This window comes from Apium graveolens, chromosome 2, assembly GCF_009905375.1.
Source record: "Apium graveolens cultivar Ventura chromosome 2, ASM990537v1, whole genome shotgun sequence".
NCBI lineage: Eukaryota > Viridiplantae > Streptophyta > Magnoliopsida > Apiales > Apiaceae > Apium > Apium graveolens.
In genome coordinates this window covers 314,917,036-314,942,226 of record NC_133648.1, presented here as the reverse complement: position 1 = coordinate 314,942,226, position 25,191 = coordinate 314,917,036, and the positions used below count along the sequence as shown (strand labels likewise).

At 39.2% G+C, this 25,191-nt stretch overlaps 2 protein-coding genes across 5 annotated transcripts; one reads left to right on the top strand and one right to left on the bottom strand.

Moving 5' to 3' along the window:
* Window positions 1-2,471: 2,471 nt before the first annotated feature.
* On the bottom strand, window positions 2,472-6,398 carry LOC141708817 (ubiquitin-conjugating enzyme E2 7-like). 4 transcript variants are annotated; one of them, XR_012569668.1, is made up of 8 exons: window positions 6,238-6,398; window positions 6,049-6,151; window positions 4,601-4,698; window positions 4,412-4,512; window positions 3,866-3,943; window positions 3,373-3,685; window positions 2,815-2,920; window positions 2,472-2,655 (listed from the first exon to the last, which is right to left on the bottom strand). XR_012569668.1 is itself a non-coding variant. In XM_074512626.1 (7 exons), exons 1-6 carry the CDS (start codon window positions 6,284-6,286, stop codon window positions 2,843-2,845), a joined length of 507 nt encoding a protein of 168 aa, XP_074368727.1. In that variant the 5' UTR covers window positions 6,287-6,398; the 3' UTR covers window positions 2,472-2,655; window positions 2,815-2,842. The 4 variants fall into 4 exon arrangements, 2 of the variants coding, with proteins under 2 accessions (XP_074368727.1, XP_074368726.1); XR_012569667.1 differs by having other exon boundaries at window positions 2,472-2,920; XM_074512626.1 differs by lacking the exon at window positions 3,373-3,685.
* Window positions 6,399-20,327: 13,929 nt separating this feature from the next.
* On the top strand, window positions 20,328-21,074 carry LOC141703940 (putative mitochondrial protein AtMg00310). Its single transcript, XM_074507320.1, has one exon. The coding sequence runs from the start codon at window positions 20,328-20,330 to the stop codon at window positions 21,072-21,074; it is 747 nt and encodes a 248-aa protein (XP_074363421.1).
* Window positions 21,075-25,191: the final 4,117 nt, after the last annotated feature.

Here is a 25,191-nt window from a genome sequence, read left to right as displayed (position 1 = left end):
GATCATCTAGTACTAACCCTGTACACCGCATTAAAATGTGGCCTACCTATTCCACCAGAACAAAGATAAAAAAGAAATTAACGGATTGGGAGAATGCTTTTACAAAATCAAGATGTCACCTATCTTACTACGTATATATAACAGAATATCAAGTTGCTGCTACCGCTATTACAATAGCCCCAGCTTAATTCAAGTTATGAGCTCCCATATGATAAAAGTAAATTATACGAGACAACTAAGTCAATACATAGAAATTATAATTATATAATTTTTAAGATCTGAAAATGACTTTCTCAATCAAAAGAAGAAGCAGCTTTACAACAGGTATGAAAGCCTTCGAACATTTAAATATTACATTTCCCAAATTGAGGAAAGCAACCAGTCAGATAGATGAATGACAGAGTAATAACATCTCTCAAATTGATCTAAGTTAATGTAAAGCACAGATAAAACAAATGGTTCTCTCTCTCAAAGATGAATAACTCACAACAGATAATATGCAGGACGCTGTACCGGTCGATGCTTCTGCAGTTACTGCCCTGTTAGCAGCTATGTCATCAGTCAGTTCTTTATCTCATAATTTACATTGACTCCACGATTTCCGAAACAGCTTATTTTTTAAACATTAATTAGGCAAAATTTGACAAGCACCAAGTGGATCGAGCAAAAAGTTGCTATCTGTTAAATCCCCTCCAGTTCATGGGCAGGCTGTGATGGTTCCTTGACTTCTACCTCTGGTCTCAGTTTATGTTCCCTCTGGCTAGACCTTACCATTTGATTTTACTTAGGAGTTTGTTGAATGCCTAATACTTTAGATGAATCACTAATTTACTGAAGCATAACCTTTTGCATTAGACGTATCACTAATTCATCATCTGAGCTTAAGAAGCAAAAGAACGTGGCAACCAGCTTAACTGCAAATTGTCGGAAAGGACTGGTTGTAAAGGCACATGCTGGAAGGCTCAGCAGATCATAGTCAATGATAGATCAACTTCGAGTGCAGCCAAAACAATGTAAAATGATTAATTAACTCCAGGTGCAGCTAAAAACTATGCAATTCTCACCTGAGTACTCTATAAAGTATTTTTTTTTTATAAAAGAATACACAATTTCATAACGCGGCTATCATCCATGGTTTCCCAAGATTACAAGCTGTAAAAAAGGCCGAAGTTCTCAAATGTGGTAATTGTAGTCGTGTTGTTGGGAACAATGGTAAAAACGAGGAGAAGAAGGCCTTGATCATAACTACAGTTAAATATCCATAAGTTAATAATCCCGAAACCTAAAATTACACTGTTAATCATTAAAAATTAATTTACCGCGGGTATTAATCGTTCAAGTTCTTCTATCCATCATGTAGTAATAAAAAAAGTGCATCATTGTTAAAGCTACACGGAAACTTGCGAAACCAGAATGTCAATGAACGAGTTGAACATTTCATCAATACAAGATAACCTACAAGCTAAGTACTAACTTGTTAAGTTACCAGCTCTCTATCGTCAACATTCCCTCACTCGAGGAGCTCTATTACCATGTTAAATTACGACTCAATTGTTACATCAACAAACTATGCGCTACATACTCAATTGTCACATCAACAAACTGAAAAGCAATGCATGCATTGAACAGAGATTCATATTTGTGTTTGTGTAAGCAGGATCACACAATTAATTTGTTTACAAAATACTTAAATAAATGAAAAAAAAAAGAATATAATCACCAGAGGGGAAGACCTCGTTGCGCCTCTTCTGATGATTAGTCTCGAAGACGACATTAACAGAGAATTAATTTTATTTCGACAAGGTTTTATTGCAGGAAAGAGAGTTTTAAGGTTATTATAATTATTTTTTTTGGTTTTAAAAAAGGTTATTATATTTTTTTATTTGTTTGATAACCAGGTGTCCCGGTCATGACCCATACTCAATTTTTTTACCAACACATTTTTAATTTACTTTAATTAATATCAAATTGCATGTAGAGATATAATACAAATATAAATAATAAATTTTCAAGTAATTTTGAAATTTGAATCAACAGATTCGCAACTTGTTAATTTAAAATATATTTTGTCCTCCCCCAACATTATCACAAGGAAAATGCTATATATCCAAAAAATTTCCCTAAATCTAATGTATCACATGAATAGTTGACAATATTTCTAATAATAATATAGACCCCGCGTACATTTACATGCGCCCACCAACTAAAATCAGTCACGTGTCAACCACGTCATTTGGTAAAAATTTGGGAAAAATATTTAGGCCACCTAGCATTCTTATCACAAACTTTTAATTTTCAAGAATTTTTCCAACTTAATCCGAATACGTCATATGCTTATACAGAATTATAATATGAAGTTGTACTAATTTGAAATTCACTTACCAGAATGAAGCTACCTAGCTGCACTTTCAATTAGGCAAATCAGAAACAAAAAAAATAAATCAAACTGTTTCTTTTTCGGTAAGACACAGTTGGATCACGAACGCCAAACCAGATAATTCATTACTGTCTTACATTAATAAGCTACATTTGTTCATTCAACATTACAGCATTCTTACATATGAGAGTCTCAAGCTTAACTGCAAACGCTAGCGAAAAGAGAAGAAAGATAACAAACTTAAACCGGAGTATAATTTCAGATGCCCGCTAAGAGACCTGTTCAAGTACATAAAGGCGCCTGTTATTGCATGATAATTTGCAACGACACTGGTGTGATAATGGTTACTTCAACATGTGTATTTTATTTGAAAGCTGTTAATGTGAGAGTAACCGTTCTTTCAGCTAGGCATCAATTAGCAAGCAATCTTTGCTCACCAGTAAGATGATGTTCCTGCTAATAAGATTAAAACATCTCTTGAGATCTTCGTACACATCGACTTACTTTCTTTTTGAATTCATCTTTCTTATCTCTCCATTCTTTCTGCAAAATGTAAAAATAGTTGATATAAAATTACACATCATGTGTTAAGGCCGCGTAGGTAACTCACTTGAGTTGGAGACTTGGAGTAACAATAGAACTTAGTAACCATAAAACTAGAAGGTGTCATCCTTTTAGAAACAACATATACACAAGGAATATAAAAGAAAAGGAGATAGACTACCAATGATTGGGAGATGATGGAACAAAGTGATTTGTAATAACAAGAACATGTCCTGAAATATGACAGCAGTGACTAGTAGTCGGGAAAAAAAATCAATTTTGCAGGTTTTAAGCTCTAAAGTGTGTGCAACAGTTTATAGATTCCTTTCTATGACATCTTTGTGTGTATGCATATATCACTATTACCTTCATACTTAGTTTTTTCATGTTCCCGTCTAATTTTGACTGCCCATACTACTATTTGTAGACAACTGAAACCAAAATATACGCACCAAGAAGTTGCAGAATTCAAAGTATAATTTGAGCAGGCCGTCAATGTCACTAAAAATGATAAAACTGTCCGAGCAATCTGGCATTTCCTTGTTCAAAACAAGATGTGTGTAGTCATGTCCACAAAATTTAAGTTATAAATGGAAGTTCATTAGAAAATCACTAGGTATGCCAAATCAGCTGGCCTTCGTATAGAATTCAGATTCATGGTGGTTATAAAATTGGCCGACAAACTTGTTTCTCATTGTTCCCCTTCCACTTAATTCTTCTTTGCTCACACACACAAAGCTCACTTACCAAAAGATGACCTTTACCCTGTAGATTGTAAAGTCGATAAAGGCTAAATGCCCAAGCACTCATGAATCCAGTAACAATTTACAAAATCCCCTAGATAGATAATGCTTAGAAAATACATTTTGGTTATGATTAGTGTATTGTTGGCTGCTTTACCAAATATATAAAGAACTGTACCAGTCAATAAAATCAGATACTTACAGCAGCATCAATGTTGGCAGGAGACTCATCGTTAGGACTTGAAAGCATTGAAATGATACTTAATAGTATGCTCTCAACCTGCAGGTGAAATAGTTGTGGGTTGTAAAGGAATCAATCGGAAGAGTTAGGTACTTGAAGTAGGAGTAGCAATATATATGGCACTCTTAAGCATCGAAGCAATGCAGGTACCTTTTAAGAAATAGCTCTTTTAGATCGAATCTAGCATAGAAAATATGCAACGCATATATATATATTTATGCTATAAATTGAACATATTTACAATGAAATGAAATGAAATGAAGATAGTGGTGACAAATACTGCAAATAACAATTACATTTATTTGTTAATAACCTAAAGTCATACACACAAAATGGCTATGTTCTACAAAGTGGCACTAGTTCTACAAAGTGGCACTATTTGGTAAGTCGCTATAACAAGTGTAAATGGTGACAAGTGAAAGATTCATGATATAGAGGGTAAAAATTGTTAACAAGGAAGATAAAATCATACAGTAGAAATTATTGACAAGGAAGATAAGATCATACAGTGTGGACTGGTGTCCAGCGCTCACTTGCAAGCTCATAACCATTTGGATCCTCACCGGGAGGATGTAGAATTGAGATGCACACCTTTCCATTAGAATACACTGCAACAGGGGGAACAATTTTGTTAGTTTTTCCTGCTGTGGAAACAGACTACACTACAAACTTCTATATAAACACTTGAATACCAACCATTGGGATGCCACATCTCAGACGTAAACCTCACGGTGGGAGGACTATTTGGGTAGTTGGGCGGAAAGCTCATTATTGCGTTAAAATACCCCCCATCACTGCAGTAACATAATCACCGGATAATATATAAGATTCAGACCAAAAGCACGCATATTCAATCTTCAATCTTAACGACTCAGTTAAAACTTAAAAAGGTTAAACAAATCACGCGCATCAGAGAAAATCATAATCAAACTCTTAAACTGTCACTAAACGGATAATGCAAGCATTTTTCTTAATCAAATCAGTTTCTTTATTACAATTTGTGCAGGCCAAGAGCTGCAGCCACTCTTGTGTTGCCTCTAATTATTACACGCACGCAAGGTCTGGCTCAAACTAAAAAAATGATGAAAAATATACTAAGATTCGACATAATGAACATGCTGAATCACTTTATATGTGTGGCATCTCCCTGCTCCTACTAAGAAATAAAATTTCCTGAAATAGGGCATAGTTACCAACTGCGGTCTATCAAAGTCATGATTTTCTTTAAGGGTAAGGGAGCGGATCGCTACTAAGGAGCTCATGGGGGTTTCTGCTTCGGCATATGGAATGATGGTGGTTGTGCATTCTTGGAGTTTGCAATTTTTATACGAGATGTCCAATCTCTTGTTTTAAGGAACAATCATTTGATCACCTTTAGGAGTGGAGGTAATACACCCAAATTAATTATATGATTATGTGTAAGAACATTAGGATGTGCAAATTATTTTAAGTCCTTCCCAATGAGGGTTTTGACTCCCACGCAGGCCCTCCAAAAAACACCACTTTTTGGTACAATTGGTAGTAGTACTCCCTCTTATATATTGAAATTGAACATTTAATCCCACTATTTTTCGGTGCATAACATGATGACAACTCAGCATACAACATTATTTTCGGGAACGCTTTTGGGGACTCTAGCATTTCTCAAAGTGGAAAAATGTGGCCGATTTAATTAGTGATGTGGCCAAAGGAAGATTGTGGTGATTAGTGATCATGGAGGCTTGGTTATTTAGGGAGCTCTAGGCTTTATTTATTATGTTCAAATTTTATAAGCATGTTTTGTTTAATTTATCATTTATTATTATGACAGGAAAATGCTAGAGTTACAAAATTATGTACAATTTTTTTCACAAAATGACGTGATAAATTTTGATTAGAATGGACCCCGTATTCACATAAATAACACCTTAAACCATCAAACCTCCTTTGTCACGTCATTTTGTGAAAACTTTCGTACCCAATTTTGTGCATGTAACCCTGTTATGTCATGATATTAACAAACTAAAATCACTAAGTACTTAATTCAACAATTAAAGAAATCAACCACATGGAATCTTCATCAAAAAGCATACAGTAAACAAAATATCAAACATAAATCAAAGATTAACTAGTCAAGAAAACTAGGAATAAATTTAGGAACTGACTAAAGAGTATCAGGAGGTCCAATAATAGTTACACTCCATTCGTATATGTTGCTGTCATCAACCAACCCTGCTGAAAAACCATCCACTGGTCTTTTACAGAGATCTGAAACAAACAAACCATCCATCTCTAAGTCAATATACACAAACACCACAAAAACCAAGAACATATATCTAAATATATATGTGTACCTTTGAGTTGTTTTTGAAGGAGAAGATTTGCTTGAGAGGCTGAACCCATCCACAGAAAGAGAGAGAGAGAGGCTCTGAGCTAAGGCGTTGAATAATAATAATAATAATAATAATAATATGAAGCTGCAGAGCCAAAGAGAGGAGAATAAAGGTGAGGTTGGTTTGGTTGTTTTGTAGTTGGAGGAGGTGATGAAATGACATGCATCAGGCGGTCCATGATTCTTTGCTAAAAGATGGTCGTGCCCACACTGGATTCTCCTTTTTTTTCTGCTTTCGAGAAAGGTCACTGCATGATTCTTGCGCACTTGGCTCTAGATTATTTACTTTTTTTTTTAATTTATATAAAGTTAGAATGGGTTAATTATCTCGTTGGTCATTAAAATCGGTTTAATATATCAAGCTGGTTACTGAATTAAAAACGGTATCAAGATAGTTGTTAAAGTGAGCAATGATTATATTTCGTCAATTTTTCTTATTATGTAACGAAATCAATCGATCTTATTTTATCACTTTCAAAACTTGACTCATAACTGCTAAAATTTCTAGAATTCTCATTAACTAAATACTCCTTAAAATTTAATAAATATGCATTTTTTGTTGTTAAATATGGAGATGTACGCATAACTGACTTTAATGACTATCTTGATACCGTGTTCAGTTCGGTGACTAATTTGATATATTAAGCTGATTTCAGTGATCAATTAGATAATTAATCCAATTAGTTTGTATAAAAATTATTAATTGAATAATTGGTATTTAATCATATCGATTAATTGGTTTATTAATGGGAAGTAATTTATTATAATATATAATAATATATAAATCTTTATAAATATAATCAAACTGTTAATAATTAAATACTCATACCCAACGGGTTGATGATTCACAGGTGCTTGTAGTTGCTGAAATTGGGGATTTGTCTCTTGGAGAGTCGGGATATTCGTCCCTTGAGGCTGTGCCTCAGTTGTTCCCACCATAGTTCCTCCTTGGGTGAAGGCGTAGGTTGAATGCGGGGGTATCTCCACCACTGACGAAATTGGTTGGGTCGTTCCAGCCGGTGTTCCTCCGGGGGCGTTGTTTCTGCTCCGTGTGTTCACCATGGTTGTTATTATGCTTTCCCACAGACGTCGCCAAATGTTATGGAATAAAAACTAAGTCGCATTTATTGCTAGGGTTCGTGAGCTTCGAGACTCGATTTGACTGCTCTTGTGTTTCGTGACTTAATATGCCTTAACAAGATGCCTACGTACCTTGCTGTTTAACAAAGATCAAGTCAAAAAACGTAGTTCTGATTTGTGGGGTGAGACCCCTTATATAAGGCATGAATGTCTTGGAATTAGATTAGGGTTAGGAGACTTGATGGACAAGTCTCAGATTTAGAGTGAACTTTGGAGTCCTATAATGCAGTAAATTGAATCTTTATCCCATGAGATTTCTTGGAGGCCAATCTCCAAGGAATTGTGTCCTTATTTGGACTTTACTTATCAGCTGATTTTTCCCATATTAATTAATTACGAAATTAGTTAATATTCAGGGCTTTGGGCCCTTTATAATGTGCTTTATTGTCGGACCAACCCGGGCATAATTAATGTGATATTAATTGCGCAACCATGGTTTATTTTTCTCCCTATCATTTGCCCCCAACTTCCGGAAAATCGTAAAAGATTTCGCGAAAGTTAAGTTCATTTAATCCCTTACAGGGTATCATTTTATGCATAAAATATGGAGCGACCTACATATTAACAATGATTTATCTTGTACGTGGTTTCAGGGTATTTTAGGAACCTCCCTATTGTTTTTCTTACCTTATTCCTATTTTTCAGGAATTTTCTGGTATTTTTTCTCAATTTACAGGAATTTTCCCTTAATTTCTGGAATTTTCCTTATTTTTCTGGAATTTATTTCAGAAATTCTTATTTTTCTGAATTTCCCAGAAAATTTTCCATCTCTTTCTCTCTCTCTCTCCCTCTTATTTAATTTCGACCAGGATCCTGGTCGAATTATGATCCCATAGTGTCTGGTCGAAGCTATTTTCAGTCTGGACGATTCGGTCAGGATTCTGACCGAATTCGGTCAGGACCTCGAGTTTACCTTGTGCTTCTGACCGAATTAAGGCCCTATATTTTCTAATCGTGACTAATTTCGGTCAGGGTGATTCGATCTGAATTCCTGATCGAAATTCGGTCAAGACGATTGGATCAGAATTCCTGATCGAAATTCGGTCAGGATTTAATACGAAATTATTTTCTGACCGAATTAAGGTCCAATAATTTATGCTCGTTGAATTTTCGATCAGGATCATTCGATCAGAATTCCTGACCGAAATTAGGTTAGGATTTTGATTCCTGACCCAATTTTTGATTAATTTTTTTATTGATGTTGAGTCTTTCATCCATGGGCCTTTGGGCTTTGTTGATGGGTTCTTCCTTTGGCCCAACTTTACTTGGGCTTTTTCACGAACGTTCCAGAATTTTCTTTATAGATGCATTTATCTTATTATTTTTATTTTACTCTCTTTTAGGAGAATATGGAATGTTCCAGAATTGGGCCTGTTGGGCTTTCCTTTCTCTGGAACTTTCTAAACTATGGGCCCTTATTCTGGGCTACTAATTGGGCCTGTTGGGCCTTTCTTTCTGGTCCTTTTTACATGGCCTTTTATCCAGAACTATCCAGAATATCTCGGAGTATTCTTAGATAATAATTTTGTAATTACTTTCTATTTATTTTTTACTTCCTAAGAATGTTCTGGAATCTTCTGGAACTGGACCCAGGCCTTTGGCCTGGGCTTTTTACCGGTTGTAACCGGTTAATATCCCTTTTTTACCGACCCATTTATCGGCTAGGGGGGGCTATATAATGAAGGAGAGTGAAGTGAGATTTCATAACTCACTTTCTCATTTCTCACTTCAAAAACTCTCCTCCCCTCTCTCACCCTCTAAAAAATTTTCAATAGAGCAAGCCATTCCCGGCCTCCTTCCTCCTCCTACATTCAGCCTCAAGCTTCGACTCAGCCTTCATTAATGGCAGATAAGAGCTTAGAAAGGGCAGCAAAGATTGCTTCAGCTTCCAAGCGAGGTAACGACATTGAAATTTGTTCTTCTTATATGTCGTTGATAGATATGATTAACACTAGGGGAGATGAATACCCGTCTAACGCCCACTCAGATTCCTTTTATTATTGCAACAAATGGTATAAGGCAGATGTTATTAACAAACTTAACACGACTTATAACGTTCATCCTCCCCTTAGGATAGTTCCTGCTGAAGGTGGTGATCGTACATGCCACTTGAGCCTGACACTTTATTTTTTTATGCTGATGCCCTTACCGCGGGGCTAAGGTTTCCTTTTCATGAGTTCATTCATAGATTATTCGTTGATTTTCAAATCAATCCTTTCCAACTTCCCCCAAATGCCTAGATGAATATCCTTTGTTTCATGATTTTATGCCTTAGGAGTGGTTTTCCCCTTTCCGTAGCTGTGTTTAGGAAAAAAATTCAATGCTATAATAGTGCCCAACCCGGTTGGGTTTATATTAGACAACGACCCAAGTCTCCACAAATCTTCAACAGTGCTTCAATCCTTGATAATAACCAGCACTGGAGGGATAGTTTTGTTAGGCTCAGATGGGAGAATGGTGACTGGGGCACACTCTTTACATCCTCCTTCGGGAAGGTCACTGATGGTAGCCCTAATACCATCCACCTATCTCCTTAGGAAACTATCGTATATAATGAGCTTATAAAGGATAATGTCCAGACTCCCAGCTGGACTTTGTTTGAGGAATTCTCTTTGATTTACGTGGGACTTTCCTCAGTCTCTGCGCAGGGTACTTCTTTTCTTCCCTTCCCATGTTTTCTTCTTTTTTCTTGCACAATTGACACCACCTATCTTTGTTTATTGTTTTTCTTTTCAGTGGCTAAGGAGATCAATAGCCTATGGTGGAGGCCTCTTCTGCGGGCACTAAAGCCCCAGCCGATCCTGCTCCCACACTTACAGGTTCATTTCAGCCTCTCTGGGGTTTTCACCGTGGAGATACCGTAGTTGGTTCCACGAAGCACGCTTGGGACTGGTCCTACCATTCCATCACCCCCAAGGACTTTACCGACGTGGTGGCAGACCCGGACTTGGAGCGGGTGAAGCTTATGGGGGATCAGTCTATTGCCTCGGCTTATATTTTCTTGTCTTAAATTCTTTTATTCCTATGGTTATGTTATTCCTTTGTCTTACATTCTTTTATTTTTCTTTTTCCTTTCAGTCCAATGCCTACTTTCAGGCGTCTATCAGACAAGACAAATCCTGGAAGAGAGCTTCGGACAAGGCGGATAACACCCTCAGTAGGCAACAGAGGAAATATGCTACACTGGGGAGGAAGATGAAGCGCAAGGAGGAAGAGCTAGGGGAGGCTAATGCTGAGTTATTTATTCTGAAGGATGAGAAGGACAGAGCCATCGACTCTTACTTGTATACGGAGGAGTTTGCTCAGTCTATAAGGGTTAGGGACAACACGGTGTTCCCTAGGTTTTTCAGGACTGGCTGGGACACGGCCCTCGGGACCGTGACGAGGCTTGTCCCGACATTAACCCGGCGGACTACGTGTGCCCCGATGATGAGACCTTACTACAGAGGTTCCGTACCCGTGTAGTTGTCTCAGATGTTATCCCTCAGGATCAGCTCATTCCCCCTCCAGAGTCGTCTTCCAGACCTGCCGTAGAGGATGTCAACTCTCCTTCGGGTGATACTGCCACCGCCGTGACATCCAGCGAAGCGAGAGCGGGAGTGATGAAGATATGGATGATGTGGATTCTGCTGCCCCTTAGAGGCTTGTTGGCCCTACACGGCTTATCCATTTGTATTTATTAATCCTTATTTATGTCGAGGACCTTCGTAACTGTTTCATTTATCGAACATTGCCTCTTTTTATTCGAATTCGTGCACTTAGTTTATTTACTACACCTTGCGTGTTGTAGGAACATAATATCATATATCGGAAACTTTATAAATTTCGTAAACTCCTGGGATTCATCCCTTACACAAGTCTTGGTAAAACTAAAACTTGAAATAATAGTCTTATAGAACATAAAATCTTAAGCAAGCAAAGCTTTAAGGTGCTTTTCAACCTATTTGTCACTTTGACAAGTGAACATCTTTTCCATCAAACTTATACAGAATAGACTTTCAGGTTTTGAGCGTGCCAAGTCATTGGGACTTCAAAACCGTCCATAGTTTCCAGCTTGTAGGATCCTCTTCCTTGAACACTCTTGATCTTGTATGGTCCCTCCCAATTTGGGGCGAGTTTTCCCTTCTACCCTACACCAGAAGCTTCCACCTTCCTTATAATCAAGTCACCTTGTTTGAAGAACCTCTATTTCACCCTTAAGTTGTAGTAGAAAGAAGCTTTTTTCTGATGTTCCACTATCTTCGCATGCGCCTCATCTCGTACTTCATCAATCAAACCCAGGGATAGCCTTTGCCCTTCCTCGTTTTCTTCAGCATTGTACGCTTGGATTCTAGGAGACGAGTGCGATATTTCCACAGGAACGACTGCCTTGGCCCCATATGCTAATATGAAGCGAGTTGATCCGGTAATGACTCTACAAGTAAAGTAGTCCTGTAAGCCCAAAGTATTGGAAGTATTTCATCCACCCAATTATTTCTGGATTTTTCAACCCTCTTCTTTAGTCCATCCAGAATAATGCGATTTGCCACTTCAGCTTGTCCATTGGCTTGTGGATGAGCCACGGAGGTAAACCTCAACTCAATCTCATTTTCCTCACAGTATATTTGAATTCCTTATTATTGAATTGTGTTCCATTATCGGTGACTAGAATACGAGGGATTCCGTATCTGCACATGATGTTTTCCCACAGAAATTGCGCAAATTGCTTGGTTGTGATCTTAGCTAAAGGTTTAGCTTCAATCCATTTAGTAAAATAGTCTATAGCTATAATCAGAAACTTCCTTTGTGCTGTGGCCATGAGAAAAGGCCCAAGTATATCCATTCCCCGCATAGCAAAGGGAATCGGAGAATTGATGAAAGTTAATATCTCGGGAGGTTTTCGAACAACCGGTGCATCTTTCTGACAATGATCACACTTCTTCACATATGCTTTGGCATCAGCCATCATTTCTGGCCAATAAAAGCCTAAACGGGTTATCTTGTGTGCCAGAGCCCTTCCCCTAAGTGTTACCCACGAATGCCTTCGTGTACTTCTTCGAGAGCCAAGCGAGCCTCATCAGGCCTGAAACATCTTAAGTAAGGAACCACATAAGATCTTTTGTACAAAATTCCGTCGATCAAGGAATACCTCAGTGCTCGCACAACCAAATTTTGCGCTTCAGTCACATCATCCGGGAGCCAACCAGTTTGAATATGAGCCTTGATGAGATCTATCCATGATGTCCCCAACCCTATAGGGGCTACAAGCTTAACATCAATGCTTCGTGTTATCAAAATGCGGAAGTATACACTCCCTAAACTTTTTTCTATCTCTGATGAGGCAAATTTAGATAGTACATTTGCTTTAGCATTCTCCTCTCTTGGAATGTGCTCAACATGACACTCGTCGAACTAAGTCATTATAGCCCTCACTAGACGTACGTACTTCGCCATAGTCTCGTCTCTCACTTCGAATTCTCCCTTGACCTGGGATACTACCAGCTTGGAGTCCCCACAAAATTTCAAGTTCTTAACTCTCAATGTCCATGCTTGGCCAAGGCCAAATATCAGAGCTCCATACTCAGCTTCATTATTTGTGCTTGGAAAGAACTTCATAGCATATTCAATCAAGAATCCATCTGGGCTTTGTAAAACTAGCCATGCTCCACTTGAATTTGTTTTTGATGCTCCATCCAAATAGAGAACCCAAAATTCTTTGTCATTGTTCCGTCTTCCTTCATTATCCTCCATACCCTGAGGTTCAGTATCCTCCTGCCCCCGACTTCTTGGTTAGGGATGGTACATTCAACCACGAAGTCAACCAAGGCCTGGGCTTTTATCACCGTTCGAGCTTATACTTTATGTCGAATTCTCCTAGCTCAATGGCCCATTTAATCAACCTTCAACTGGCATTAGGAATGTGAATGATGTTTCTCAAGGGCTGATTTGTTAGTACCTCAATCTTATGAGCTTGGAAGTAAGGACGCAACTTCCTTGAGGCCATCACCAGGGCTAAAGCAAACTTTTTAATAGTCGAATAAGCTCCGTGCAGAATCTTACTGACATAATATATGGGTTTCTGGACTTTAAGTTCCTCCTTAACCAATACGGCGCTCAAGGTATTTTCTAAAACGGCCAAATATAAGTACAAAGTTTCATTCTGGACTGGTTTGGCCAACAACGGGGCTTGGACCATGTATTTCTTCAATCCTTCAAACGCCTCTTGACTTTCCTCGGTCCATATGAAATCTTTTACTTTCTTCAAGGATTTGAAGAATGGGAGGCACTTGTCTCCGGATTTGGAGATAAATCGTCCCAAGGCAGCAACCCTTCCAGTGAGTTTTTGAACATCTTTAATAGACCGCGGAGGTTCCATGTCCAAAATGGCCTTTATTTTGTTAGGATTTGCTTCAATTCCCCTCCTGGAGACCATCAATCCCAAAAATTTTCCGGATCCCACTCCGAAAGCACACTTTGCAGGATTTAACATCATCTCGTGATATCTCAGAACCTCAAAAGCTTCCCTCAAGTGGGTTATGTGATCAGTCTTTATAAGAATCTTGACGAACATGTCATCCACATATACTTCCATAGTTTTGCCAATAAGATCTTTAAAAATCTTATTTACCAACCTTTGATAGGTAGCTCCTACATTCTTGAGACCAAACGCCATAACAAGATAACAAAAAACACCGAAGTCAGTGATGAATGATACCTTTGGGATGTCATCCTTATGCATCTTGATCTGATTGTATCTACTGAATCCATCCATAAAGCTCAACATCTTGTGACCAGCGGTCGCATATATCAATGTATCTATCATTGGTAACGGGAAGCAATCCTCCGGGCATGCATCATTCAGATCAGTGAAATCTACGCACATTCTTCACTTTCCATTAGCCTTCCTCACCATTACAGGATCTGCTACCCATTTCGGAAATTGTATCTCTTCAATGAAACCAGCCTCTAAGAGCTTCTCCACTTCTAACTTGATTGCCTCCTGCCTCTCAGGGGCAAAACTCCTTTTCTTTTGCTTCACAGTCTTTCAATTTGGATCTACGTTCAGTTTGTGAGTGATCAGTTCTGGGTCTATTCCAGGAATATCAGCTGCTGGCCATGTAAATACATCACTATTTTCTTGTAAAAACCTCATCAACTTCCCTCTAAGGGGTTCCTCTAGTGATTCTCCAATGAAAGTCACTTTTTCAGGATCTTCGGGAACCAAAGGGATCGTAATCAAGTCTTCTGTTGGCTTCCCTCTTTTCTCATCATTCTCGTGAATATCCAGATCTTCAATAGGCAAAACCTGCCCCCCAACTCCATCAGCCCTAAGGGAGGCTACATAACAACTTCTTGCCATTTTCTGATCTCCTCTCTCTTTTCCAGTCCCGTTTCTGGTAGGAAACTTCATTACCGAATGGTAAGAGGAGGGGACAACTTTAAAAGCATGTATTCCTATTATTCCCATGATTGCATTGTAAGTTGATCCAACCTTTACCACTACAAAGTCCAACATCTTTGTTGTTTGTCTTGGTTCCTGACCTATAATCAGAGGTAACTTAATAATCCCTTTCATAGGGCACTCGACTCCTGCGAAACCATATACTGGAGTAACCCATCTTTATAAAGGTATCATGGAGTAAGATGTCCACCGAGGCTCCATTGTCTACAAGGACTCTCTTCACTGGGCTATTCCTTATTATCGGTGTTATGACCAGGGGATCGTCATGAGGAAATTTGACACCCTCTATGTCAAAATCATCAAATGTCATTGTTACTCTTGTCCTAGCCCTCTTCGGGGCTTCTCCAACAATATGCATGACTTCTCTGGTATAAGCTTTTCTTGAATTTTTGGACGAACCAAAAACAGTTGGTCCCCCAAAGATTGTGTTTATCACTGGCCCTCGGGGTTGTGGTCCTCCAAATATCGCGTTTATCACCGGTCCCCTGGGTTGGGGGTTTCTTCCCTGATCATCTTGATCTCTCCTACGACCATTGAAATTCCTTCTCCCATTGTTATTTCTTTCATCTTTCTCCCCACTCCCAGTATACTTACTCAGCCTTCCTTTCCGAATGTGAAATTCAATATCATTCTTCAGTTGTCCACACTCATTGGTGTCATGACTAACATCCTTGTGAAATCTATAATATTTGCTCTTATATAGCTTAGTAGGATCAACCTTCATGGGCTCAGGACAACGAACATCCCCATCTCTTTCGATTTCCATTAAGATCTGAGTTCTAGGAGCATTCAGTTTAGCATATTTGGTGAACTTTTGTCCAGGTCATTCAAGGCCTGGGGATGGTACATTCAACCACGAAGTCAGCCAAGGCTTGGGCTTTTATCACCGTTCGAGCTTATACTTTATGTCGAATTCTCCTAGCTCAATGGCCCATTTAATCAACCTTCAACTGGCATTAGGAATGTGAATGATGTTTCTCAAGGGCTGATTTGTTAGTACCTCAATCTTATGAGCTTGGAAGTAAGGACACAACTTTCTTGAGGCCATCACCAGGGCTAAAGCAAACTTTTCAATAGTCGAATAAGCTCCGTGCAGAATCTTACTGACATAATATATGGGTTTCTGGACTTTAAGTTCCTCCTTAACCAATACGGCGCTCAAGGCATTTTCTAAAATGGCCAAATATAAGTACAAAGTTTCATTCTGGACTGGTTTGGCCAACAACGGGGCTTGGACCATGTATTTCTTCAATCCTTCAAACGCCTCTTGACTTTCCTCGGTCCATATGAAATCTTTTACTTTCTTCAAGGATTTGAAGAATGGGAAGCACTTGTCTCCGGATTTGGAGATAAATTGTTCCAAGGCAGCAACCCTTCCAGTGAGTTTTTGAACATCTTTAATAGACCGCGGAGGTTCCATGTCCAAAATGGCCTTTATCTTGTTAGGATTTGCTTCAATTCCCCTCCTAGAGACCATCAATCCCAAAAATTTTCCGGATCCCACTCCGAAAGCACACTTTGCAGGATTTGACATCATCTCGTGATATCTCAGAACCTCAAAAGCTTCCCTCAAGTGGGTTATGTGATCAGTCTTTATAAGACTCTTGACGAACATGTCATCCACATATACTTCCATAGTTTTGCCAATAAGATCTTTAAAAATCTTATTTACCAACCTTTGATAGGTAGTTCCTGCATTCTTGAGACCAAACGCCATAACAAGATAACAAAAAATACCGAAGTCAGTGATGAATGATACCTTTGGGATGTCATCCTTATGCATCTTGATCTGATTGTATCTACTGAATCCATCCATAAAGCTCAACATCTCGTGACCAGCGGTCGCATATATCAATGTATCTATCATTGGTAACAGGAAGCAATCCTTCGGGCATGCATCATTCAGATCAGTGAAATCCACGCACATTCTTCACTTTTCATTAGCCTTCCTCACCATTACAGGATCTGCTACCCATTTCGGAAATTGTATCTCTTCAATGAAACCAGCCTCTAAGAGCTTCTCCACTTCTAACTTGATTGCCTCCTGCCTCTCAGGGGAAAAACTCCTTTTCTTTTGCTTCACAGTCTTTCAATTTGGATCTACGTTCAGTTTGTGAGTGATCAGTTCTGGGTCTATTCCAGGAATATCAGCTGCTGGCCATGTAAATACATCACTATTTTCTTGTAAAAACCTCATCAACTTCCCTCTAAGGGGTTCCTCTAGTGATTCTCCAATGAAAGTCACTTTTCCAGGATCTTCGGGAACCAAAGGGATCGTAATCAAGTCTTCTGTTGGCTTCCCTCTTTTCTCATCATTCTCATGAATATCCAGATCTTCAATAGGCAAAACCTGCCCCCAACTCCATCAGCCCTAAGGGAGGCTACATAACAACTTCTTGCCATTTTCTGATCTTCTCTCTCTTTTCCAGTCCTGTTTCTGGTAGGAAACTTCATTACCGAATGGTAAGAGGAGGGGACAACTTTAAAAGCATGTATTCCTATTATTCCCATGATTGCATTGTAAGTTGATCCAACCTTTACCACTACAAAGTCCAACATCTTTGTTGCTTGTCTTGGTTCCTGACCTATAGTCAGAGGTAACTTAATAATCCCTTCCATAGGGCACTCGACTCCTGCGAAACCATATACTGGAGTAACCCATCTTTATAAAGGTATCATGGAGTAAGATGTCCACCGAGGCTCCATTATCTACAAGGACTCTCTTCACTGGGTTGTTCCTTATTATCAGTGTTATGACTAGGGGATCATCATGAGGGAATTTGACACCCTCTATGTCAAAATCATCAAATGTCATTGTCACTCTTGTCCTAGCCCTCTTCGGGGCTTCTCCAACAATATGCATGACTTCTCTAGTATAAGCTTTTCTTGAATTTTTGGACGAACCAGCAACAGTTGGTCCCCCAAAGATTGTGTTTATCACTGGCCCTCGGGGTTGTGGTCCTCCAAATATCGTGTTTATCACCGGTCCCCTGGGTTGGGGGTTTCGCCCCTGATCATCTTGATCTCTCCTACGACCATTGAAATTCCTTCTCCCATTGTTATTTCTTTCATCTTTCTCCCCACTCCCAGTATACTTGCTCAGCCTTCCTTTCCGAATGTGAAATTCAATATCATTCTTCAGTTGTCTACACTCATTGGTGTCATGACTAGCATCCTTGTGAAATCTACAATATTTGCTCTTATATAGCTTAGTAGGATCAACCTTCATGGGCTCAGGACAACGAACATCCCCATCTCTTTCGATTTCCATTAAGATCTGACTTCTAGGAGCATTCAGTTTAGCATATTTGGTGAACTTTTGTCCAGGTCCTCCATTCTTTGGGGTTAAATTAGCATTTTGCTCAGTTCTAGGATACTTGTCCTTGGCATTATATTCTAGATCAGTCTTTCGCTTCTTGCCTCCAGCGGGCTCATTATTTACCACTGTCTTCCTCATGCTCTCCTCCACTTTGATCTACTTCCCCGCCCTATCTTGGAACTGTAACATGCTTTCAAGGGGGCGCTTGGCCAATGACATCTTGAAGAATTCATCCCTAGTTTCCTGCTGCAGCGCTATCATAGCTACCTTGTCGTTGAGGTCCGGGACCTCCAAAGCTTCTTTTGTGAAACGGTTTAGATAGTCTCTCAAGGACTCCTTTGCTCCTTGCACAATGCTTATGAGGGATGCTGAACTCTTCTCATACACTCTTCCACTGATGAATTGCTTAATGAAAGCTTGACTTAAGTCTCTAAAGGACCCAATTAAATTCGGTGGCAAACGACTTTACCACCTTTGAGCCATTCGCGACAGGGTTTGAGGAAAGGCCCGACACTTAATAGTATCGTTCACGGGTTGCAATAACAATACATTAGAAAATGTTTAGACATGATTAGAGGGATCTCCAGTACCATCATATGCTTTGATGGTGGGCATCTTAAATTTTATCGAGATGTGGGCATTCATTATTTCTTCAGTGAATGGTGGAGTTGGATCATCGGGATCTCCTAGGGGCATAAGATCACTTGGGTCAGCCTTTGGGACAACATCCCTTCTTGGTATTGGACCATCCAGGTCTATGATTGGAGGAGGATCTCTCCTCCTTGGAGGAAGTGGGGGTCTTGGGGTCAAGTGCGCCTCCAGGTCCCGCTTCAGCCTTTGGATCTCAGTTTCGTGAGCCCTGATCCCCTCTTGTACTTCTTGGGGATTCGCCCCTCGGGTGCTTCTGGGCGATGGCTAGCATCAGGCATTGGTTCTTTACCAGCGCGCCTCCTTCTTGGAGCCACATCATCATCCGAAGATTCAGAGTCTCTTTCAGTGTAAGGTCCAAAGAATTCTTGATCCTCCGGAATAGGAGTAAAGCCGCGTATGTAGTGGGGTTTCTGCCCTTCTGCTTCACTCTGATTAGCATGTCCACTTCCTCCAACCTCGGGTTATAGGGGCATCCTGTAGGGGGTTAGTGGTCACAATAGTTGAACACTCATACCCAATAGGTTGAAGATTCACAGGTGCTTGTAGTTGCTGAAATTGGGGACTTGTCCCTTGGAGAGTCGAGATATTCGTCCCTTGAGGCTGTGCCTCAGTTGTTCCCACCAGAGTTCCTCCTTGGGTTGAGGCGTAGGTTGAATGCGGGGGTATCTCCATCACTGACGAAATTGGTTGGGTCATCCCGGTTGGTGTTCCTTCGGGGGCGTTGTTTCTGCTCCGTGTGTTCACCATGGTTGTTGTTATGCTTTCCCATAGACGGCGCCAAATGTTATGGAATAAAAACTAAGTCGCATTTATTGCTAGGGTCCGTGAGCTTCGAGGCTCCATTTGACTACTCTTGTGTTTCGTGACTCAATCTGCCTTAACAAGATATCTACGTACCTTGCTGTTTGCCAAAGATCAAGGTCAAAAAACGTAGTTCTGATTTGTGGGGTGAGACCCCTTATACAGGCATGAGATGCCTTGGAATTAGATTAGGGTTAGAAGACTTGGTGGACAAGTCTCGGATTTAGAGTGGACTTTGGAGTCCTATAATGCAGGAAATTGAATCCTTATCCCATGAGATTTCTTGGAGGCCAATCTCCAAGGAATTGTGCCCTTATTTGGACTTTACTTATCAGTTGATTTTCCCCATATTTATTAATTATGAAATTAATTAATATTCAGGGCTTTGGGCCCTTTATAATGAGCTTTATTGTCGGCCCAACCCAGGCATAATTAATGCGATATTAATTGCGCAACCTGGGTTTATTTTTCTCCCTATCATTTTCCCCCAACTTTCGGGAAATCGTAAAAGATTTCACGGAAGTTAAGTTCATTTAATCCCTTATAGGGTATCGTTTTATGCGTAAAGTGTGGAGCGACCTACACATTTACAACGATTTGCCTTGTACGTGGCTTCAGGGTATTTTTGGAACCTCCCTATTGTTTTCCTTACCTTATTCCTATTTGTTTAGGAATTTTCTGGTATTTTTTGGTATTTTTTATGGCGAGTATTCTCCAGAAATATGAGCGTTTGTCAGGGCAGAAAATAAATTTTGGAAAGTCAGACATAGTGTTCAGCCCAAATACATGTGAGCTAGAAAGAAGAGGAATTTGTGTGATGTTGGAAGTGAAGTTAAAGGATAAGTCGGGGAAGTATTTAGGCATGCCTATGTATATAGGTAGGAATAAGAGGGAGATTTTCGGGTTTATAAGTGATAAAATTAAGAGCAAGCTACAATCATGGAGTAATAATGAATTGTCGAAAGGCGGGAAATTGAAATTGGTTGGAACATCAACACAAACTACCCCGAATTTCTGGATGAGTCTTTTCCTGATTCCTGATTCGATATGTGATGAAGTTGAACGAAAAATGAATGCATTTTTGTGGGGAAATGCTGCAGGCAGAGGTGTCAAATGGATTATATGGAAAAAGATGTGTGTGCCGAAGGGGTTTGGAGGACTGGGATTAAAGGAGTTGAAAAGGTTCAATATGGCAATGCTAGCTAGGCAAAGTTGGCGACTCCGAACGGAAGTGAACACGTTAGTTAGTGCGATTATGAATGCTAGATATTATCCTCAAACTGAGGTAATAGATGCAGAGTTGGGAAATAATCATAGTTACGTGTGGAGGGGAATTTTTGCGTCTTTGGAGATACTAAAAATTGGAGCGCATCGTAGAATCGGAAATGGAGAAAGCACTCTGGTGTGGCGTGATCAGTGGTTACCAGATATATCGAGTCTTATATAAGAACAGTTGCTTATGATCAGTTACGGAATATAAAGATATGTACCTTAACGACAGAGGAAGGAATGAACTGGGATGTGGAAATTATCAAGGACTTATTTGAAAGTGAAGATTGTGAATTGATTCAACGTATCCCTCTGTCCAGTCATGTATCAAATGATTCGTGATATTGGTTAGTGGACGATAGGGGAGTCTTCATTGTAAAAAGCTGTTATAGAATTCTGCAAGGGAGTGTACAGAAGATTATACTAGGATGTGGAAGAGAATTTGGTCCTTGAAATTACCTCATAAAGTGACACATCTGTTATGGAGATTATGTAAGGAGTGTTTACATACTAATGCAACATTATACGGGAGATATGTCGAAGTAGAACCTACATGTCCATGGTGTCATTCTGCAGCTGAAGCGGGTGTACATATTATGTTTCTTTGTGATTTTGCTCAAACCTTGTGGTGTGCAGTGGGGTTAGATGCATTAGTGCACTGTAATGAATATGAAAATCCAAAAATGGTGCTTGATCGTGTGTTTAATCAAGGTTCAAAGGAACAATGTTTAGATATATCGATGTTGTGCTGGAGTTTATGGCATCAAAGAAAAGGTGGGTTTGGGAACGTGCTAATGGGTCTATTTTTGGTGTAAGGAACACATCTACTTGTTTATTGCGAGATTGGACAGAGGCACAAGCAAGAGAAGAAAGCATGAAAATTAGAGGAAATCTTGGGGATCGGGTTTGGTCGCTACCGTCGAGTGGGTGGTTAAAAATAAATGTGGATGCAGGATTGTTTATGATGGGAGGAATTGGAATTGCAGCAGTGATCAGAGATGACAGGGGAGCTTTTGTTGCAGCTCGTGCAATGAAAATACTGTTAGTCGCTAAGCACGCGCTAATAATTCACGCAAGTATACGAGATCGCAAGTAATATAGAATAAATTCTAGTTCGTTACCACAGGGATCATCTTAGGTTAATTTCAATCAATGAATCTATGCAACACTAGTATGGCTATTATCCAATGCTAAGACGAATAACAATTTGAGGTGATTTATACTAAATTAACTAAGCTATTATAGTAAAAAACTTAAACTAAGAGATTAAAAATGTTTGAATAATATATGACACAAACATGGGATTCTAACTTCATTAAATACTTCATTCAATAGCCTTTTCATTCTTAACCTTAACATGTAATGGTGATGACACTACTTAGATAACACGAAACTGATAAAAGCTAACTTTCATTGTACGCATACCATACTACCAGACATCCACAAAAGAGATAGAAGCTGAATAGACACCAATTATATCGAGACCCTATATGTCTATAGAATTTGACAACATAACGGTTTAATGCACAAGTTATCCTTCGTGATTACATAGGGCAAGTAAGATGGTTAAAATTACCTACGTATCATGCATATCTCATACATGAACCTATACTAGCATGACAAGTTCTAAACCCTTAAATTCACTTTCACTTCATTAAAGATTAACACACCATCTTATAAGTTCGGGACGCTCATAAGACGATTAAGCACAACCAAACTAGGTTATCATACAATCACCATACACTAAGGTATCAAAACGAATTAACTAAAGAAATCCATAAATAAATCCGTTAGAACCCTATAATAACGATTATCCCATAATCGGACTCATCATCAACGTGGGTTCCGATGAAAGCATGGTATAATAAACGTAGTCTTTATAAAACAAATAATAAACAAAGTACGTAATTCAGAGTATTAGGTTTAACAAAACAAGAAACGAGCATCCAAGATTACAACTTAGAATAAAGATTCACAAGAATAAACTAGATCGTCTTCGCCTTTGTTGAATTGTGCTATAGGTCTTCTTGTCGTCTTCTCCTTAAGCTTCGTTATGAAAAACGTCTTTTTGTTGTCTTTAAATAGCAACCCAATTAATCCAAAATCCAGAAAACAGTCTTCTAATTGAAACAGGAATCTGAAATTCCGACCTGGCGCGGCCGCGCGCTTCATCAGCGCGGGCGCACTGACATTCTGCTTCTCTGCCGCGGGTGCGCGCTAGCATAGCGCGGGCGCGCCGGTCTTCCGAAAAAACTGAAATTGCCTTCTTTTCTTGCTGCAATGAGTTGGTCTTCACGAGCCTTTATTCCTTGGACACCATCCTAACACCACATTAGCATCAAATCAATGCTAATTCACCTAAATTCTGGATTAATGCCTGAAATGCAAAAGCACTATAAAACACATTAAAACACCAACAACTTGAGTACAAATACACCAATTCAGAGCTTTATGGAATGTTATAAAGTGTCATAAATGCCACTCAACATACCCCCAAACTTGAATCAATGCTTGTCCTCAAGCATAAACAGACTCAAAGAACAAGAAATAAAAATGCATGAATGCAGACTATATGAATGCAACGATCCCAATAGAATGAGTAAACCAATCAACAAATGACATCTCAACAAATGCAGTTATTCGCATAAAGATCAATCAAACCCCACAAATCAACCTACAAACCAGAGACGTGTGTGTGTGCAAATGCTTACAGATATACTATCACAACTAGATCAATAATCATGACTCACTACTCATCAAAGCAATCACAAGGTTATAAATAGAATAAAAGCTAGACTCAAAATAATTTGTAACACTTCAATTTTATATCGGAGTTTTACACGGATTCATGCTTTTATTCTCAACATAAAAACAACACAAATATGCTTATTTGACCGTGCAATGAGTGAGGTCCACAAAAGACTTATACAATAATACCCATGTAACGATCGTTAGGTTAGTGGATCCCAGACTATAAAAAGTCTTAGGTCACTAGGCACAAAGTCCCCTAAAAACTTAATAACTCGAGTATTAAAGAGCCCACCCGTGATCAATTATGCATAAACACATATTTTTTCTTTCTTTTTTTTTCTTTTTTTTCTATCTTTCTTTTTTCTTTTTTTTCACAAATTTCTGAACGATTGTGTTTCGCTCCATCTCGTTCAACCATAGACTACTCATATAAAATGAGCCGACTACTAGCCATTTGACACCTAGCCACAACAACTAGTAATGAAATCCAATTTTCTCTAATTTTTTAAATATTCATGTTATTTTATTATTAAGAGAATATCCTAAATTCTAAATATAAACACACAATTAAACCTCGACAAACAAATAAACCATGACCATGATCTAGCCCTCAAGCAACCTATAAGACTTAGTGAAATACAATTGCCTCTAACATGCAAATTAACTTGATAAGGCTTAACATCACTAAATACGACATCACTACACTAACATCAATATCACAAATCAATCGAGAAAAATCATTTAACGGATCATGCTATTATGCAAATACATGAAACTATATGAACAAATTATCATAAAAACCATAAAAAAACAAAAAAAATTAAAAAACACAACTACATGGCAAACATGCTACTATATGAACTAAACTAGCATGAATATGTAACTACATGTGACTCACACAAAACACATACTCCTTAACTACTACCCCCAAACCTAAAATATTCACTGTCCTTAGTGAAGGTAATAGCAAGGAAACATGCATACCTAATCGGAACCGGAATCATCACCCTCAAGGGGTGGAGTGTCAGGAGTGTCTGGAGGTGGATACACCGAGTCCTCACCGAATATTAGCCACTAGATGTCAACTCCGGTGGCTCTGAAAGCAGTCCCCAATGCCTGGGTGAGATCCTATGCAAACCTGCTATGGATGTCGTGCATCGCATCCATCCCCCTAGCTAGACGCCTATATTGCGTCGAACTCAAACCAACACCTCCTGGTGCTTCCTTCTGCTGCTGCTGCTGCCGCGACCCCGAAGGACCGGTCTTTCCCAACTCCGCTCTCCAAGCTGCCTTGCTCGCCTGAGCAGTACCACCAGCATATGCCTGAGGAGCTGGCCTTCCACCTGGAAGATGGTCATAAGAATATCCAAGCCCCTTAGGATCGGGCTTCCCACCATACCACTCAGTCATGTTCAACAACGTTGAACTGTCAATCGGAGCACTCGGGAGCTGCAACTACTCATGTGCGGGCCAACGAACACCATCTGCCATGCACAACTTCGTCACAATGGATGCATATGAAGGGTTTTTAGCACATAAACGCA

What these genes read in the sequence shown, in the direction of transcription:
- LOC141708817 (XM_074512625.1), bottom strand. Translation starts at nt 6,286, where the DNA reads ATGGGTTCAGCCTCTCAAGCAAATCTTCTCCTTCAAAAACAACTCAAA. An exon ending in CCTTCAAAAACAACTCAAAG is followed by an intron (nt 6,152 to 6,237) that starts GTACACATATAT and finishes TGTTTGTTTCAG; the next exon opens with ATCTCTGTAAAAGACCAGTG. An exon ending in GCTGGACACCAGTCCACACT is followed by an intron (nt 3,944 to 4,411) that starts GTATGATCTTAT and finishes TTTCACCTGCAG; the next exon opens with GTTGAGAGCATACTATTAAG.
- LOC141703940 (XM_074507320.1), top strand. Translation starts at nt 20,328, where the DNA reads ATGGCGAGTATTCTCCAGAAATATGAGCGTTTGTCAGGGCAGAAAATA.